Source organism: Lepisosteus platostomus, chromosome 10, assembly GCF_059453375.1.
Source record: "Lepisosteus platostomus isolate fLepPlt1 chromosome 10, fLepPlt1.hap1, whole genome shotgun sequence".
Lineage (NCBI taxonomy): Eukaryota > Metazoa > Chordata > Actinopteri > Semionotiformes > Lepisosteidae > Lepisosteus > Lepisosteus platostomus.
The window spans coordinates 24,427,585-24,447,402 of record NC_142620.1 but is presented as its reverse complement, the minus strand read 5'-3'; the positions used below and the strand labels follow the sequence as shown (position 1 = coordinate 24,447,402).

At 38.4% G+C, this 19,818-nt stretch overlaps 1 protein-coding gene across 13 annotated transcripts in view; it reads right to left on the bottom strand.

Moving 5' to 3' along the window:
* LOC148653624 (alpha-(1,6)-fucosyltransferase) overlaps positions 1–19,818 on the bottom strand; it is a 409,984-nt gene that overhangs the window by 104,759 nt on the left and 285,407 nt on the right. For 12 of the 13 annotated variants that reach the window (XM_088648865.1, XM_088648870.1, XM_088648868.1 and 9 more), the window contains 2 exons: positions 15,081–15,199; positions 12,355–12,520 (listed from right to left, as the gene is read on the bottom strand). In XM_088648865.1, the coding sequence (XP_088504991.1) occupies positions 12,355–12,520; positions 15,081–15,199 (285 nt within the window). The remainder of the gene's footprint in view (positions 1–12,354; positions 12,521–15,080; positions 15,200–19,818) is intronic. The other variant, XM_088648874.1, reaches the window with a different exon arrangement.

Genomic DNA, 19,818 nt, shown 5'->3' with positions numbered 1-19,818 from the left:
GATTTAAGGACGCTCTGTCAAAGTGCAATGAAATACAACATTGTTGTTGTTGCTGTTATTGTTGTTTTTATCCTGTAAAGCGTTTTGAGAAGCTACCTTTAAAGGCGATATATGAAAGCGCTGATTCTTATGGAATGTGTTCCGCCAGGGATTCAAAAAATTTTTTTTTTAATCGCGTATCCAATTAAATAACAGTATAACCTTTATGTGATATCACCTTAAGGACAGCACATACAAGGGTTAATTGCACAATGAACCGCACCAAGAAATTTAAAATAGTCTTCTTTAGGTGTGAGGGTAGGAGTGGATCGCAACAGGCATAATCAGCAAACCAGGAAAACAAAGAACAGGACAGGTGAGACGTGTATCCAGAGAGCGAGTGATCAGAAAAAGGGACAGCTGTTACACCCAGGTTTTCGACGCAATTGTTTTAACTTGCTAATGCATCAGACACATTTCCTGGTGTCCTGGTATTAGCTCATCGGTATGGTGTAAGTTTTATCTGTACCATACCATACAGTATATAGGTACAGAATTCAAGCTGCACCACTGTATCGCTTTGGTAAGGAGACGGACAATGGCCAAAATCACGAAGACTCTCTCACACCAAATAATGAAGATGAAAAGAAATGGGAAGTCAACACGGGACATTGTACAGCATTTGGCTTCGATGGACATCTTCGTTTCTGAAAGCACAGTGAGACGACATTATAAAGGGGAGAGGAGGCAAAGAGAATCTAAACTGAGGACGATTCAAAGGTAAATAACTTTCTAAAAATACTTTTCTTGCATGTAAATACAACTACACACATTATTTTTAAAACTAACTGTTGATCTCTTTTATTTCAAGTCCTATTGTGCGAGCTATCGACAAACTGACTGATGAAAATGATGAGCTACCGGCGATACAAGTCCAAAGACGGCTATGGGCTGACCTCGGTGCTACCGTTAGTCCGACATCGATAAGAAGAGTGCGCAGGAGGCTTGGATGGAGATACAGAAAAACCAACACATGCCCCATGATAAGGCTAAAAAACAAAGAGGAAAGACTCAAACAAGCGCTCCAATGGATTGAACAGGGGGAGACATTTCAGGATGTACTTTTCACCGACGAAACAACAGTGGCTCTGGAACAGTTTTCAACAATGTCATTTTGCAAAAAGGGGAGATATGTGGACAAGCCAAAGCCCAAACATCCACTGAAGGTTCACGTCTGGGGGGGTATATCTAGAAGAGGCCCGGGACCACTTCTTATTTTCGAAGGAATTATGGACCGTGAATTCTTCGAGGAAGTCGTGGTCACACAGCATGCCGCCCCATATATCAGGGAGCACTTTGGATCAAGGCACCGTCTCTTTCAAGACAACGATCCGAAACACACAGCAGCAAGGGCGAGGCTTGTAGTAGAAGGAGTGAACTGTGTGAAAACTCCAGCCGAATCCCCAGATCTAAATCCAATAGGGATGGTTTGGCATTCGCTGAAAGACTACGTTCTGAAAACTGCTAAGCCCGGCACAAAGCAGGAACTGATCGATGCGATCTATAAATTCTGGGAGGAAGAACTGACCGAACAAAATTGTAACAATTTTATTAACAGGCTGTTTCGTGTTCTTCCTAGGATTGTTGACCGGGGCGGGGGACATTCGGGAATGTGAGTCTGAGAAAGACAGTCTCACGTTTGTCCACAAACAAAACATTCCTGTTAGACAAGAGGAATGTTAAAAAAAACAATTACTTTTTGTCAATGAAAACCTGTGTGTGTGTCTCTCTCTGCTGGATGTCTCTCTCTCTCTCTGCTGAATGAATAAAAGCATTTTATTAAAAACGCATTTGTGTTTGTCTGGGTATTTACTTTGTAATCTGTGGTTTACATCTACTGTACTGCTTTGAGATACCACTTTTAAAGGTGATATGTAAAATAAAGTTTTTTATTATTGTTATAGAGAAACATGATCAGATTTTCCCTGGTACAGAAAAAAAGATCTAAAGTGCTACACCTAACTTTCTTAATTCGATGTATTTAAAGCAGTGAACTACTGTAGGTGTAACATAACATTCAGAAATACAATCGAGAATAGTTTTGTGGTGTTTGTATAGATGAAACGTTCCTAAAACGTATAACGTAACAAAATTAAAGACGATTAAAATCTGTAATCTTCCACTTGTACTGTATGTCAGCGGAAAATACAAGAAGTTTCTGCTTTGTGTAAGGATGGTATCAAAAAGTAATCTAAGTGGTGAGAAAGCTGTGCTCAATGTATTTAAGGGACTTAAAAGTAAAAGGAGATGCTTCATATTGCTTGACTAATTTTAAAAACTAAGTAATAAATGCAGACGCTCCCTCGGTGCCGCGCCGGGTGTAAATATCTAAATATACATTCGTCCCGGGCAGAGGCTGAAGAGCGCCTGGCTGCGGTGCGCGGGGAAGAGCAGGACAGGAGTGAAAGTGGTCAGGGCGGGGTTTAGGAAGGCCGCCGACCAGTGCGGCTGTCCCACAGTGAAGCGGGTGTACAGTCTGGGCAGGTATAGATTACACTTTTCTAAAACGTATTTGAAAAATAAAAACGATTACAATCTAATCCTTCCACATTTGATCCCAAAATCCCAAGAAAAATAAATCTAAACGGGGAGAAAGCTATGCTGAAAGTTTATTAAGATACTTAGAAGACAAAGACACTGTATCAATTTATGATGCATTTGTCTGATTATGATTAAAAAAACTCATATAATTAAACACGCGTTTGTGATTTAAATTGCAATTTAAAAAAAAGATGCGACACCGAAGATATGATTATTAACCTTTTAAATCTGAAGGGAGATCTGAAGGGATTCCCCCCCCCCCCACACACAATAGAAGCAGGAAGCAGAAGCAGGGACCGTTGTCAGAAGGGAAGAAGGTGACTATTCATTGTTATCAAAAATGACTTAGATTCGATCATGTTGTGATATTTTGAAATATAAAAGTCAATTGATTGTCCATAATATTGCTATTCTATTTTTTTGAAGAAATGTTTGTTAAAAGAAGTCACAGCGCCAGCTGGATTTGAACACACAACCCGTGAGTTGGTAATCAGGCACGTAGACCAGTGGGCTACAAGGGAAGTTGCATGAAGAGAGAGGCGAAACAGCCCTACACAGCCCTGTCGCAGTACACGAATATAATCATATCGTTATCAATTTCTTTAGATACGCGATTCCATATTATATTAGCAGAAAAGCTTAAAACTACCACTTTTTTACACGCTATTTCACATGTTAGTTAAATACTTCGATGCTTAAAATGTTTAGGGAGAAATGGAATACCGCCGTGTATTTTTTCTTTAAAGTACCGATTCCTGGAATCTGACTGGCTGACACCCTTCTGAATCGGTTCCATAATATCTGGTATACGGAAAAGAAAGCGTTGATAAAAAAGCCTGGATTCTCATGTATCTGATACAAGTATCTTTTAATACAGTCTTTGCTGTGGTCTTGAGGATCCTTGTGATATTTTGAGCTCTAGTTGAATGATAAGTGTGCAGAAAACTCTGAGCAGGGGAAAATCCATATGGCTGCAGGGGCTGATGGGATACCACCCCACATCCTCAGGATATGTGCAGCCCAGCTGACCACAGTGTTTACAGACATCTTTAACTTCTTCCTGTCACAGTCCATTGTCCCCACCTGCTTAAAAATCCCCCACCATTGTTCCACTCCCAAAAAGGCGAAAGTGACGTGCCTGAACGATTACTGCCCAGTAGAATTAACATCTGTGGTGATGAAATGCCTGGAGAAGCTGGTGTTGTCACACATCAACTCCAATTGAGAGTCCCTGGACCCCTTTCAGTTTGCCTACCAGAACAACAGATCAGTGAATGATGCTGTCTCCCCAGCTCTACATATAGCCTTGGAACACCTGGACAATAAGAACTCATACAGTATGTGCGAATGCTGTTTGTGGACTATAGTTCAGTATTCAATTCAATCATACCCAGCCAACTGGTGACAAAGTTCAGGGGACTAGAACTGTGCAGCTCCGGCTGCAACTGGCTGCTGGACTTCCTAATTGAGAGACCACAGGTGGTGTGGATAAGTAATAAAACATAAACAACACTCACCCTGAGCACTGGCATCCCATAAAGCTGCTGTCTGAGTCCAAGGTTGAACTCCCTATTCACTCATGACTGCACAGCAAGACACAGCAGCAACTGCATCATTAAATCTGCGGATGACACCACTATAATAGGCCTGATCATCGATGATGATGAGTCCAATTACAGGGATGAAGTTGTACAGCTGCTGGGTGGTGTCATAGCAATAACCTGGACTTGAACGTGAGTAAAACAAAAGAACCAATAGTGGACTTTCAGAGACACAGGCCGCACACTCACAGCCCACTCAGTATTGATGGAATGGAAGTGGAAACAGCCACCAACTTTAGGTTTTTGGGAATTCACATTTCTAATGACTTAACCTGGATTGTGAACATAGAGATTATCTTGAAGAGGGCTCAGCAGTGCCTCTACTTCCTGAGGTGCCTCAAGCATTGGGGGATGCCAGTACCTGTGTTGGTGAACTCCTACCACTGCACCATCGAGAGCGTCCTCGCCAACAGGATCACCATGTGGCACTTGCAACACCTCTTCTTGAGAAAGAAAAGCACTGCAGAGAATGGTGAATGTGTCCCAGAAGATCATGAGCTCTGGTCTCACTGAGATTAAACAGCTCTATGAGGACTGCTGTCATGGTAGAATTCTGGCCATCACAGAGGACAGTCACCACCCCGGGCATGAGCTCTTCATCCCATTGCCCTCAGGCAAGAGATACAAGAGCATATGGACACTTACCACTAGATTCTTCAATAGCTTCTACCCACAAGCGACTGGCGAATAAATTTGGCCATGCTCCTCGGACCACACCTACACTATCTACAGTACCTCATTATAATTTTATTTATTGCACATCTGCAGTCACTGTTTACATGTCTGCATTGTTTACGTTCAAACTGTTTACTTGTTTACTTTTACATTGTCTACTGTTTGTTTGTATATTGTCTTGATGCACTGTCAGCACTTTGTGTTTTACACTTTTTTAACAATCGAGAGACTTTCTGTAAGAATTCTATTGCACCAGTTGTAGCGGCAATGCTTGTTAATAAGACAGAATTAAGGTATGCTGTGCTTTCCCAAATGAGGCCCCATCTCCCTCTTCATCTCTGTGGTGCAGCCACAGAGAAGCTATTTATGCAGGCTGATTTAAAGATGTTTTCTTTTGATTAGGGATAGCCTGGCTATCATAATCAATGGTCATCCATTGTTGCCTATCTGTCTAGGGAGTGCCAGATGGACATCTGGACTGCATTCCTAGGTGTCAGGAGTAAGCGACTCATATCTCACCTTGATCAACCAATCAGGGACTGGTAGGGCCGAGTAACCAACGTGGGACTCTGATGCCCATAAAACTTTCAGCCAATGAACAAGCTGAAGTTCCTCCAGGTAAAAATAGGCAACACAGAGAGCCTGTAGTGGACTTTTCTGAAAGGGTAGACTATCCTGGACTTTTCCACCAGGAGAATTCTAAGGAGAATTCCTGGGCAGGATGGCCCAGGAGCAGAAGGCTCCCAAGGGCAGGACATTCTCGCAGCGCGCCTCCTGACCATCCTGAGACTCAGCCCGGACAACCTTGTAACGGCCAGTGTGTCCAAGTGCAAGAACTTTCCTTTGTTCTAAGAGTCTAGAGCGGAGGTTGCCAGAGAGTAACCAGAGGATCCACCCGAGGTTAGCACCAGCAGCAAGCCTCGTGAACAGGTCGGAACTGTGGACAGTTGAATCACTATTCAGAACTAGCACTTCATCAGGAACGAACCGGTCCTCTTCCTGACTTGCTGGGACCCACAGTCATCTTTTCTCCTGTGCACAAACTTTGCTAGTTAAAGCCAACACTAACTAGCCGGACAGTGAGCATCAGCAGCCTGGCACAGAGCCAGAGAGCCCGCAGGAGATCTGAATCCCCAGAGATTGGATGAGTATTCAACTTCACTGCATTACAGCTCGAGAATTCAATTGTTATCCCAACCAGTTGATATCAATTTAATTCCTAAGAGTTATGTACTTGTTTTGAGTATCTAATGTAGAAGTTATAACCAAGTTCATTTACGAAACGGTCTAAATGAATGATATACTGAACGTATGTCCTCTTGATACATGTAACTCTTCGTAACTGACTGAATATATACCTTTTGTATTCTGATAACTCTCTCGATAAGATCTGTTAGGTTTAAATACATATTTTATGTATTAATAAATGTATCCTCGTGTATTAGTACCCGTGTGTGTGCGTTGTTTGGGTTATATCGCATGGTTGGATTCTAAGGCCATCAAAAGAATCATTTTGTGATTTACGGCTACAATTAATAATTGTCCCCGTAAATGCCCAAACCCTACAGAACTGGTGCCTTCAGAGAGCACACTACACAGTACATGTACTGGTTACATATGGCAATAAAGTTCAAAGTTCAAGTTCATGATCCATTCTTAGAATAGGAAGCTATTGAATGGAGAATTCTGAATGTCTCTCTTTCTGTCACATTTATTTGAATTTCACAAACTGTTACCGCAGCACAACTTATGTCAGCTCTGTCATCAGACATGGACACTCGTTTGCATATGGACCTCTATTGGTAACGTGACACTTAGCGGTCATTTTCTAACATCTTTAATGTGCCAATAGGCCATGGCCGCCGTGTTATTTATCATGATGATAGTTTTTTAGTGACTGTTCTAACAGGGCATCATGGACATGTCATACGTTTTATGCGTAACAAAAAAAGACACTAATGCTTGGTACTTTAAATATGGTGAATTAAATTTAATGTCCATATTATTAAATGTCATTAGTATTTGATTTCATTATGTCTTTGCCCTAAAGTTTCCCAGAGGTTAGAAAATTTTATCCAGAACTGCAAAATGGCTCATCATTTGAAGGTCTTATAGCCTGGACATTCGTGGTCTAAATCTGAACAAATGGTGGTGCACAATCATCGTAACAGTCATATCAATTCTCTTATAAATGCTAACTCTTCTGTATGGACCATGAAAAATGGCAGATATTTTTAACAAGTACTGTACATCTCTTTCTTGGAAACTCAATCTTTGTAATCATTACTTCCTTTAATGAATGTCAAAAACATTTAACTGTCAATTTTCAATTGGAAGGTAAATAAAATAACAAGTTTTTTCTATATAGATTTTTACAGAGCTTTTAAAGTAGATCCTGAGCTAAATTACCTTTTGGGCACAATAAAAAAGGTCTGCTTTTAGGTTTTGTCACCTTGTCAGAGATTGTCTCCTGAATGCATTTTAACAAATCCAATGTTGTGTTTGAATATATAGGAATATACAGTACTTAGTACTTTTTGCTTCACTTCATTACTTAATTTTTGATCTGGAACCTAGACCTGAATTGTTCATAACATATTGGCAAATTACCAGGAAGACTTTCTCAGACACAGGAATAAAAAAAATTGAATAAATGGCAGCTTTTATGAAGCCTTGCTCAAACCTACATAATGTATAAAAAGAAAAATAAATAAATCTGGTTTTGTAAAAAACAAAACAAAATCTGGGTTTGTATTTTTAGTTATGAACATTATGTATTTTTTGATAAAACTGTTTTTTCTTGAATCTGTGTCATCTGTTCATTTTCCCAGAGGGTCACAAAAGAAAACAGCCCTAGTTAAAACCATTGATTTAAATTAGGTGATTTATAGATGCATTGAGGTTGTGGCTTTCAACTGACTGAGGGTTGGGGGTTCTTGAACATGTTAGCAGATTTATTATTATTTACTTTATCTTTACACAAGGCACATTACAATACAAACAGTATATGTATAGACGCAGCCATTTAAAATGTGTGAGATGTCTAGCAGCACTGCGTCTTGTCTCTTTTATTTTTTTCAAATAATCTGATGCTGGGCTGCACTTTTCTGTAAAACTGCCTGGTGGCTCAGTGAATATTTTAAGTGCCATAGCACTAATTGTAACAATATTAAATGTTTATTAACCTATTAGTACGTTCCTGCACTAATCAAACTGCAAGCATACTGTACTAGTAACAATAAAAAATACAATGATTACATTGTTGAGACAAGATACCACGTATGTCACAACACCACATAATGCTAATATCTTCACACTCCCCTGTTTGATAGAATTATTGTTCGTCTGTATACAAACTATATACAGAAATATTAGATTATAAGTAATTGTGTATAGATAGTAATTAGAAAACCACGGCAGCATCATGGTGTAAAGAGAAAAAAAAAATATCAAATTCTAACTGGACTGTATGACTTTTTTGTTCTAATTAGGTCTTTTAATCTCCTGCATACAGTAGGGCTTTATAATCTCCTAAATATGACTCTTTATGTCCTACATAAGACCTCATGAACTCATAATTAAGACATTTTATCTCCTAAGTAGGACTTTCTTGTGTATTGTCCAGTGATTTTGATGGGACAATTGCTTACAAAGGTCCAGATGCTTCATTCTAACAGTATAAAAACTGATAACATTTTAAAAAGAAAAATGTTTTTCATTTAAAAAAAAATATACCTCTGCAAAGACACCCCCACACACACACAAACAGCACAACTGATGAAACCCACTACATTCTGGTTTCTGGCTGGTTTGTGCTGTTGAAAGTAGCGTTTGTGCTGCTTTCATGTCCGAGATATAGCACCTTATTTTTGGGGGTTGTGATGTCACTCAGCCCCCTTACAACAGCGTAGGAGAACCGAACTGGTGTCACTCATTACTGTTGCTTTTGTGCTGATTTGTGCTGATGAAGGAAGCTTTCGAGTTGCTTTCATCCCAAAGATATAAATCAAGTCATTCAGAATGCACAACAAATAATGTGTCATAACGCGCCATACAACGTTACAACGCATTTTTTAAATAATCTGACACAGGACTGCACTACTTTGAAAAACTGCAAGCTGGTTTGGGTTGTTTTGTCCCACTGTGTTTGTTTATTGGAATATGCAGACTTGTTTGGGTTGTGGGTTGTTAGCAGTTAGTTGCGTGTAATACTTTTTTTATTGCCATTGTTGTTGTTTTTCGGGAAAGGGAGTTAGTGGGTAAAAATGTATAACCTAAAGTATTGTTATCCATTTTTTTATGTGCTTCCTAGCATTCAAGTGATTTGGTTTCGCTTCATGGTACTAGACAACTGAAGATTGTTGGTTGTATTATCTTGAAAGTTTGCTAATTTCTGCGACACTGCACCCTTTGTAATGATTGTATAGTTAACACCTCCATATTGCTTTCTCCCAGGGATGGTGGACGGGGATGAAGTTACCATCTGCTGCCCTCTACTTCATTTTAATATCTGATACATCCCCATTATGAGCTTAAGAAATTGTGAATGTAAAATGAATATTTAATACAGTGTGATATTTAAAATGAATACAAATGTCAATATAAATTGCATAATAATTAGATTTTAATATTAGAGATCTTATTTAAAAATGTTAATTATAAAAATGTATTGGACATTTCAAAATTCAAAGAATTTTCTATAGCTGACCTAGTGGTAATTTTATTTACAATTAGTTTAATTTGCCATTACACTTCAAACATGCACAGAACAGATTAAATGAAGCAATAATTTCACTAACATCTAAAGCACCACAAGTGCCACCTGCTGATCTTCTTTGGCCAGTGAACCACATGGCAAAGTTCACCATAGTGTACTGTAGTTCCTCTCATGCAGCACTGAGTTTTAACGCATTCCAAGTGGCTGTGCCTTCTTTTTTCGGCCATGACAACGGTGCAAACCAGTGTCATTCGTTAATGTTGCGTTTGTGCATTGAAAGTAGCTTTCCAGCTACTTTTGTTCCTGAGATACAGGACGGGGTGTGTGGAGATTTTGCATTTAACACAAGTATTGTCTGTGTGTTTTTATGAGTTGCCATTTCAGCATTAAAAAGTGAACATTACCCAATGATTGCATCGTCTTAAAATAGGCTTTAACTGTGATGTTATAATACTTTATAGCTGTGTTGATATTTTTTTTAAACTGAAGAAGGAATCAGTTTTTTATTGCTTTTTAAATAAATATGCAATTCAATTTAAACATTTAACATTTAAAGTTTCGACTCTAAACAGCTATGCAAATTGACAAAGTAGGATTTCAAACCCCATACAGGCAGCATGGATACCAAGCAGCAATGAACGCAGACTGGTGTCATGTATTCCATTACCACAGTGAAGAAATAGTCACATTCCCATAGAACGTGTCAAAGATACGCTGAATAATGTATTTGAGATCTGAAAGATCACAAGTACTGTCTAGATAATCTTCAGAGTACAGTAGTATAGTAGTGAGGATGGAGAATGGGCAGGTTATTCAAGGGGGTGAATGGAAAGGGGGCACAGAAAATCTGGTGGCAGAGCAGGACTAGATAGTGCAAGAGGGAGTAGATAGAGATAAGGAGCTGAAGACAAGTAGGACCAGAATCGTTTAGACTAGGGCTCTGAATGTCATGCGTGGCAAAAGGGAGGCAGAGAAGGGACAGGAGAAATGGAATAGTATGAGGAAAGCCATTAAGAAAACTTCCTAAGGTAAACTGCAAAATTGTGGATTAGGTGAAGCAGACAGATAATTTTAGCATCTACCCAAGAAGGAATTATAATAGATGATATGATAGATGACAATAATGAGATGTGACCTATTTGAATTTACTTACAAGGTATTTCAGTTATAGCAACAAAACCCAGACCAAGATGGAAGGCAAAAGCAGAGATGAAGTTAACTTTGGTGTAAGCAGATTAGCTTTTAGTGTGTGTTTGTTGGAGCTGTGGGGTTTGGTATTATTACCATGTGCATTATAATAGGATAGGGGGAACTCAATGGTGTCACTTCGAAAGGAGATTGTTAAACAGAAGCTGAAGATTCCCAGGCTGACACGCTTCATAACCTACAACTGTCAAGACATATGCAAAAACTCTAGAATAAAAGTACTGAGTGTTTGTATTGGTCCTGTATGCCCTTCCTAAAGTCCTCATTCAATTCATGCCAAAGGGTGGCTCACTTTTAACAGAAGACCCTGGGCAACCTAATCCTTAGCAATTAGATTGTAATTTTAGATACTCCACAGGTCTGAGCATCCTAGAAATTTAAGAGACTAAAAAGGAAGGAAGACCTAGGACAAACTAAATTCTGTAAAACATTCCTTATGATCAGATTTTAATACTAAAATAACCAACATAATAAAAACGTTGTTATTCCAATTTCTATTTTTTTTATTTGGATACAATTTGTATTAGGAAGCAGAACCTTTTTTTTCACTTTTTATTTGAACATTCCTTATTGCTGTAACAAACTATACAGCCTACCAAACCCAAAATGAAGTTACAAGCTTTACAAACAATGTGCAGCACAATCTGCCTAAAGAACAGTACTGCTATGGAAATAAGAAGAGTTAAATGAAATGTTTTACATTCACATAAACTCTCATGTTATCGGTTTTCCAATGTCAGATTGTCCAAACTGTATCAATCATCAGATGTGCAGAGCGCAGCTAACCATCAATGAAAAACAAAACAGCATGCCTGAAAAACATGTAGAAAGAGCTTAATTCAATGTGTGGTTTATTGTTTTCTTAGAGGGAAAAAAAAATATTTGGAATTCCTCTCCATCCGCACAGGTTTAGTCAGCTTTTTTTACATAAACCATTCCAATTTTGCATTTCGAAGACATTTAAAATGGCCATATTATTGCATACAATTGCTGCACTTTTCAATGAAAGCATTGATCCCTTTCAGAGCTTGACCAAAATTAGATCCTTCATAACCACCATCACTTGGGCATCCAAGTTAAGAGCTTTATCACTTATCCTTCATAAAAATATAAGACAAACTGTGAATGAGAGGCATCATTCCATCTTGCTTATTTGGTTGCTAGAGGCTTAGTGTAATACAACCCTGAACGATCAGCTTTATTTGCATGGCTTTTTTTCCTCCAGATCTCTACAACTCTATGTGTAAGGTGAAATTGCTTTTCTGTCTTAACATGCCCGCCCATTTGCTGGAGTCCTTGAATTCTTATGTCATTGCAGTGTGTAACTGTCCAGCATGCCTGCAAGTATCTATGCACATATTCATAACCTAGGAGTAAATTTAAGCTTAGCTCAGCATGTTTGGGTGTTTTTATTTATTTTTTTCACCTAAAGAGCAATCTCTCATCTATGCAGGAAAGTAAGTATTTGAGTTGATTTTTTTCTAAACCATTAACTGATCGGTGTTTAGGGGCCTAAAATCCTTAACTGTGGTAAATTATTACAAAAAGACCAGACGATTTGCACTCCTGTCCTACCTTTGTTGATGTCCCAAGTCTTCCAATAGCCCTTCAGTGTGTTTTTGGAGTTCACCAGGCTCGACATGTGTTAATTTCTTTAATTCGCTCCTGATGAAGTACCACAGCTCTTTAACGCCATTCTCAACTTTGCGTCGTAACTTTTCCTGATTTTGTCCTGGACCTGCTGAGGGCACAAGCATCATCAGAGTAAGAGAAAAACAGAAACTGTGTGTAAAACTGCACTGCAGGTATTTATGAAAGCCCAAAGGAAAATTAAAGTTAATGCCTTTATTTTTGATTATCTTTTTATTGTCTGCTGAACACAAGGCCTTTATCAAACAATAATAAAAAAGGCCAAGTGAGCAGGTTTGTGTGCAATGCAAGATTTTTGATAATTACTAAAGTGTTGAGAAGAAGTTGATCTTTCTTATCCTTTATATTTATATATATCCTATATATAAATTAATACTATTGGATCTTCACAAGTCTTCATTAAAGAAAAATACCTTTTGATCTTGAGTACATATACACAAAGTCACAAAGATATAAGATATACACAGATTATTTAATTAACAAAACGAACCAACAGTAAATATTCTTGTGTGAAGACTGAGTTCAGTAACAGGTGGCACTACCCTGATGCAGTAACTAGATGTTTCCTATAACCTTTAATTAGTCCCTTGCATCAGGTTTTATGAAATATGACCTAATCTTCTTTAATGAACTCCTTCAAGTCAGTAACTCTTGGGGGTTTCTCTGCATGAACAGCTTACTTCATGTCCTACCATAACATTTCAATAGTGTTTAGGTTGAGACTTTGACATGGCCAATATTCTCTTCTTCAGGCATTCCACTGTAGATCTGCTTTGCTGCATAACTTTTGGCTGAAAATGAGTCTCCTCTAGACCCCTCTAGAACTTGCTGATACAACACAAAACACATGGTACCATCATGATGATGGCAGGCCATCTGGGTCCTGAGACAGCAAAACATGTTACTCTCACCTGATCATATAATCACCAAGTACAGGTGGGAGCATTATGATCTGGTCACTTTTTTGTGGCCAAAAATTAAACTTTTTCATCCTCCAAGTATGCATTCACTGGGTGTACTTGAATCAAGGGGCCATATTCTTTTTAGTGAACAATACTTTCTTCCTGGATGTCCTCCCCCAATGAAAAACCATTCCCATTCAGTCATTTCTTGATAATTGAGGGACAAGCACTGACATTAGATTAAGTGAGAGAAAATCTGCAGATGTTTTGTGACTTGATTGATTTTCAGGGTTGCTTTTAAATCTTGCCACGATGACTGTCACGATTGTTACTCCTCCTCTTAAGGGCGCTCCAGCCCTTCCTCGTTCTGTCCCATTCCCCACACCTGTTCCTTATTCCAGCCCCTCTTTAGTTCCACCTTTAAAGCCAGACGCAGGCGTTTGCCCGAGGCTTCTCATTGAATCCCATTTCGTGAGAGCCCGGGTTCCTGCCGCGTCTGGCTCCGTTATGGTTTTAGTTTCCTGTTCCTGATTCCCTGGCCCGCTGGTCCCGACCCGGTTCTGGTTTTTAATTACTTTGGATGGATCCCCTGGTCTTGGACTCTGCCTCCCGTATTGGATTTCCCTTTTGGATTTATGCTTGGATTGTTCGCCCCGGACTCACTTCCCCTGGACACCTGCTCACCTCGGACACGCCCCCCTGTCTCCTGACCCACTCTTGCATGATATTTTTCCCTATTGTTTCTTCAACTTCCGGATCGTGTCGTCCGCATAGGGTCCGGAAAGAACTGTTCGTGACAATGACAAGTCCTGTGTACAGTCACCATGGGCTTGAATATTTTTCATTTGTAGAATCACTGACAGAGGATGGATGGGGCCTCAAAAACAAATGCCCTCAAACACCACCAAGCTGAAGCAGTTTTGTGAGGAGGAGTGGGCCAGAATTCCTCCCAGGAATGTGAGAGACTGATAACCTCTTAGAGGAAACATTTACTGTTTTTACTTGAGTTATTACTGCAAAAGGTGGTTCCACACTGAATCATGGGGTGAACTTATTTTTTCTTCTTCTTAGGCTTCTGAATGTTGGCTGATTTTTTTTTGGTTAATAAATAATGAAAGTAAAATTTGTGTGTGTGTTATCTGTCACATAAAGTTGAACGTATCTACTGTTAGGACCTTGTGAGGACTAGGTGAAGGTCAGATTTGTCTTAATATGTAAAACCATAGAATCTTAAGTAAGTGTACATTCTTTTTCACATCACTGTATAATTAATTATGCAGAGAGTAAGGAAGTCATACCAATACAATGCGTCCATAGTGTGAAAATACCAGGTACAGTAGAATGGTTTGGAAAACACTGACCCAACACCTTTGTAAATTCATTAATTAATTCTATTGGAAGGTAACTTAATTAGCATTCACCAGAATCTGAAAGAAACTGAAGAGGTAAAGCTGTCCAGAAATCTGAAATATCCTAAATTATTAACATGTTTAACTAAAGCAATGTCATTAAGGAAATGGGCTGGAAGTGAGTTCATCTGGATATGAAGTTTTCTGAATGTCCTGCAGTATATTTTCAGAAAGCTTCACTTTTCAATTTTAGAAAGCTTCCTAACACCCTGGTTAGTACACAACAGCAGAAATCTGTCAGTGCTATCTTTTTTCATTCTGTGTACTTCGTAGTTAAAATTACATACACCCTGGAATCTGTCCCCTGCCTAAGACCCACGAATCAGGAAAAGTCACTGACCATCTCCAGATGATCTCCTGAAGCTCTCGATCTGTTCTTTGGCCTTAATGAGCTGCTCCTCTAAAATGCGAACCCGGCCAGCTGCTCCAGGTCCCTGGTCAATGGGCCCTTCAGGAATTCTATACAACGACAAAAAGACAATCTGTGCATCAGTGCAGGCGTACTTTCAGAGGAAAACTCAGGGGCGGTACTCTGCTTCCTACCACATACCCATGCTGTTTTCAAATGTAAATTGGACAGAAAAAGGGTTTACAAATAAAAAAAATACAGCTGTTTGCAGATGTTACAAAAGAAATGACTGGTTCCCTACAGTTTAGATCATTTCCTATGTATTTACATGCTGATGTATGTTATTTTTAGAGAAAAAAGGACATCCATTTTAGATATAAATTCACTACAACAATGAGACACGATTGACTCTGGTGTGCACTAAATCAGGTCCTCGGTGAGAGGGCAAAGAGGGTTTTTGTTAGTGGATACAATGAGCTACTCAGCCTTGTTATTGAAGCTGATACTCTGGCTTCTTTAAAAAAGTAGGTGAATGAGATTGACTATTTATAGCTACCAAACTGGCTAGATGGCCTCCTCTCATATGTAACCATTCTTATGTTATTAAAGGCGATGAGATTATTTACCCTGTTGAATGCAATAGCTACAGTAGGTAAAAGTAAGAAAGAAAAGCAAGTACAGACATTAATCAATATACCCCACTTATCAAAAGAACAACACCTTCATGACATCAGTATTTTGGAGACTGGACTGTCAGCTGGAAATCACCTCAAGCTGACTTGCCAATAGTGATGCCTTCTTAATGGTGAATCAAGGTTTTGTGTAGAAAAAAACAGACTACCTGTCTGTAGTATGGCACTGATGTTTCCCTTGAGTCCAATTTTTTATCTGAGTTGCTTTCCCAGACAAAGCTTCTTGTGCAATTCACAGAACTCAAACTCACTGCACCACAAAGTCATCACTCTATAATTAATCAGTGGAGTAATAACAGACACATTAGACCCCAACTAAAACCAACTTGGTGACATAAACTATTGATACTAAATTGCTTTTTATTTTCCAGTTATGAACACTCAGAAAATACTTCAAACATGGGAAATAGTGTTTCATTTTGTCCACCTGTTATTGTGAATGAGAGACTTATTCAAGCAACAGGACATCAATTAAAATAATGAAAGTTAAAGGGAAAAACATAACAGGTATCGTATATATTTATATGTATAAACAGTTCACTTTACAAAAGTAAGACAATTGCCATGAGAGCTTTGCATGATATGCTACTTGTTTTAGATTTTTGTATGTAAATCCAAGAAAAATCAATTATCACAAATTCAATGCTCATCCAGACTTTAAAATGGGCCAAGCTGAGTGCCATTGTGATGATTTCCTAGGTGTGCCCATGAATTGGCTTCTGCCTGGATTTTGTATAACCATCAGTAGTGTAAGACCAGAAGCAGTTCATTTTGTGGCAGCGGCAATTCATCAAAACCATAGGCAGCCACTTATAACTCCCAAATGTAATTATATACAACTACATTATGTGGAGTTTAATTCCATTAGAATTTAACTTTAAACTAGGGAAGGGAAGGCCTTTGTTTTTTTATAAAATGAACTGACTTAAAACAAAGTTTTAATCAGAAATACATGTAGCATTTGGTATTGAAAAGAAACAAAACTATGTAAAAGTTATTACACAAGTTGTTTCTATAAAGAGTGACAAAAGATCGTTTTTGTATACAGCAATTGATTGATTCTCTATGCCCTGCTTGCTGCAATAAGAATTTTGGTACCTTCCAGTGTTCAATGGGTGTCTTCAGCTGTCACCCTCCTTTGAGTCACCTCCCAAGGAGCCCATATACAGTATTAACTATCACTGTGCTGCAGTGTGGTTCCAGTATGTGAGGAACACATGACAACACGATTGATCAGGTTTTGAAATATCATAGCTTCTAAGTGAAAAAGGATTTGCAAGAGGTTAATAAGCCGTTTTTTTTTCTGTGTCAAGTTATTGTATGAAATATCAAAAGTCCTTTATCCTTCCTTCTTATTGAGACAAACTACAAGATAGAAACTTTTTTTCGCTACAAGACATGCCTTTCTTTACAATTGCAAGACTGACCTCTAAACAACAATAAACTTGTTAATAAGGAAATTCTATTTACTAAAGTTTTGGCTGTCTTACATTGTATTACATCTTATTATTTAATTGACAGTACATAGAACTTCATATTACCCTGTCCTGTGGACCTCTTTTTCACAGATCAGTCAAGTTCTCTCTGCTCAATCATCCCATCTGTAATTTTTCTGTTTCTGTTTGGCTGTATTTAATGGACACTGAGCATGAGGAGAAAATGGACACACATACACAGGAAGTAAACATCATGCTGTCTGAAAATCCTGGTGGGGTTTCAAAGTGACTAAAAGCCAAAACTCTTGTCCCATCAGAAAATAACATTAACAGTAATAATCTTTTCACACATGCAACAAAGTGCTTGACTGTCTTATTTTTCTTTTATTTACCTAATTGCATTACATCTGATTACAGGTTTACCTCTTAAAGACAATGCTATATTTAGTTAGCACTATCTTTGTCATTCATAATTAGACTTCTGTTTTCTAGATAACAGAGAAATACATGTCCGTCCCAGCAACACAGTGATAGACAGATACTCTAATTCTAGTTAGACGGATATAAGGTGTTTCTGAATTTGCTTGAAATAGCCCAGGAAATGGCCATTCATTAGGAAAAGACTATTGATTTTCTGATGATCCTAGGCTTCAGAAGCCTTCTGAGGCTCCAGGCTTCAAAGACAAATCCACAACACCCATTTCTAAATGTAACCTTTGGGGTTGCTCTGGGGATATACAGCATATATAATGTCCTTTTAAATATAAAATGCTCCCAGTGTCTACAGGCTTACATTTGCAGAATAGTAGCACATGTCTTGCTTCATTAGGGTAAGCATGAGTGATAGCAGAGAGGTGGGAAGACAAAGTCCCTTCACTTTTACTCTAGCCTGTTAATGGACAAGGGCCTCTCAAAGAGGAACTTGATATTTGTTCTCATCTGTCATTTTTCACATGCAATTTTAGTATCCCATGCTTGTTTTGCAATCCTGAAGGATTTGTAATAATGGCAATGCACCAAGAACTCTGATCAACTGTATTGCTACTGAGATACTATGGAAGAATGCCTAAAGTCACACTAGCTCAAGCCTGCATTGTCAGTGGATGAGTGTGTGGGTGACCCTTCTGTAACTGCGCTTGTGGGGACAATGCAAACTGGAGCAGAACTAATAATGGGCAATGTAGTCATGAATCTCAATATTGATATGAGTGTAAGAAAATCTCTATTCAGATACTGTCATTTTGGTAATTATAAATTCTTCAAAAATGCAACATAGGACAATAGTACTTTGAGGGGGCAATTCTTTTCCCATATGACCTTTAAGGTTTATAGAACACAGGTGTGGGATTCCTTCTCAAACTGAAGCACCTCTCTATTCTAAAACAAGTTCCAAATGCCAAGACAATCTGTATTACGTAATCAATAACTGACAGTTAACATATGCCCCTGCTTATCAAATCATTTTTATTAGCTTTCATATTTTCAGAGGGGATTTATAGGGTAATATTTGGGGTGACAGCATTGGTTTCTTCTCTCAGCAGAGTTTCTGTTTCCTGCATGGATTGGTGTATGACAGAAGATGTGACCTTTCGCAAAACAAGACAAATTTGAGTGCTAAACTGCGTGAGCCATCACCCACAATTTACCGTGCCAATGTGACAGGTCAGGGATAGAGACATGACAGTTCATTCTCTAGTGAGAACTAGATGGACATCTCTAGTGACATCTGTCATACAATGTAGTGATATTTAACATTGTTATTTTAGTTACAGATGCAGCTATCTAGAATCTGCATCAAAACTTGCATTAGCAGTAAGCAAGGTTTACTATACTGTGATGTGTTTCAGCATGTCAGATTTAGCACTTTATGGCCCACAGAAGATCATTAGGTGAAAACAGATATATGTAATCTGTTTTAAAAGCTCTTTAAATATACAGAACATGGAAAATTAATATGGACTCAGGTAACTAAGAGGAAATTTTGGCAGTAAAAAATGAAAATAACCAAAGTATAAAAATGTTTCTAAATGTTACTGATAATACTAATTTGTGAATATAAATTCTATATTCTATAGCTGGTAGTGATAGCTGACAATAAATGCTGTGATGAGTTCTTTAAATCAGGGGATTCTGTTGGCTTTTTCACCCTACGGTTTCATGCTAGACTTTGTTGCTGTGTGTTTTGGATCATTGTCATAAAAGTCACAATGTCTAAGTTCATAATGTTCACTGATGCTATTGTTTTCAAGCAAATAGTACAGAAATCCGGAACAGAAATGCATGGACAGGTGAATTGGTTTTCATTCTGAGTTTTCAGCTGCTCAAAAGAAAAACCAGTGAAGAGAGAAAAGGCTGTGAGATTCATGCTAAAATCACACTTTATTACAAAATAGCAAAATGAATATTTTCTAAGGGATAATAATTCATATTTGTTATATACTGTACTGTATGCCCTTGACTGGAGGCCTTGATTTAAGCCCTTGACATATTTCTAAATCTTAATGAAAGGATTGACAATGCTGCTGAACTCAGTGTCACCAATTCCTTTACCTTAAATACCTTCAGTTAAGTAGGAAGCAATTCAATCCAATGCACAGTATA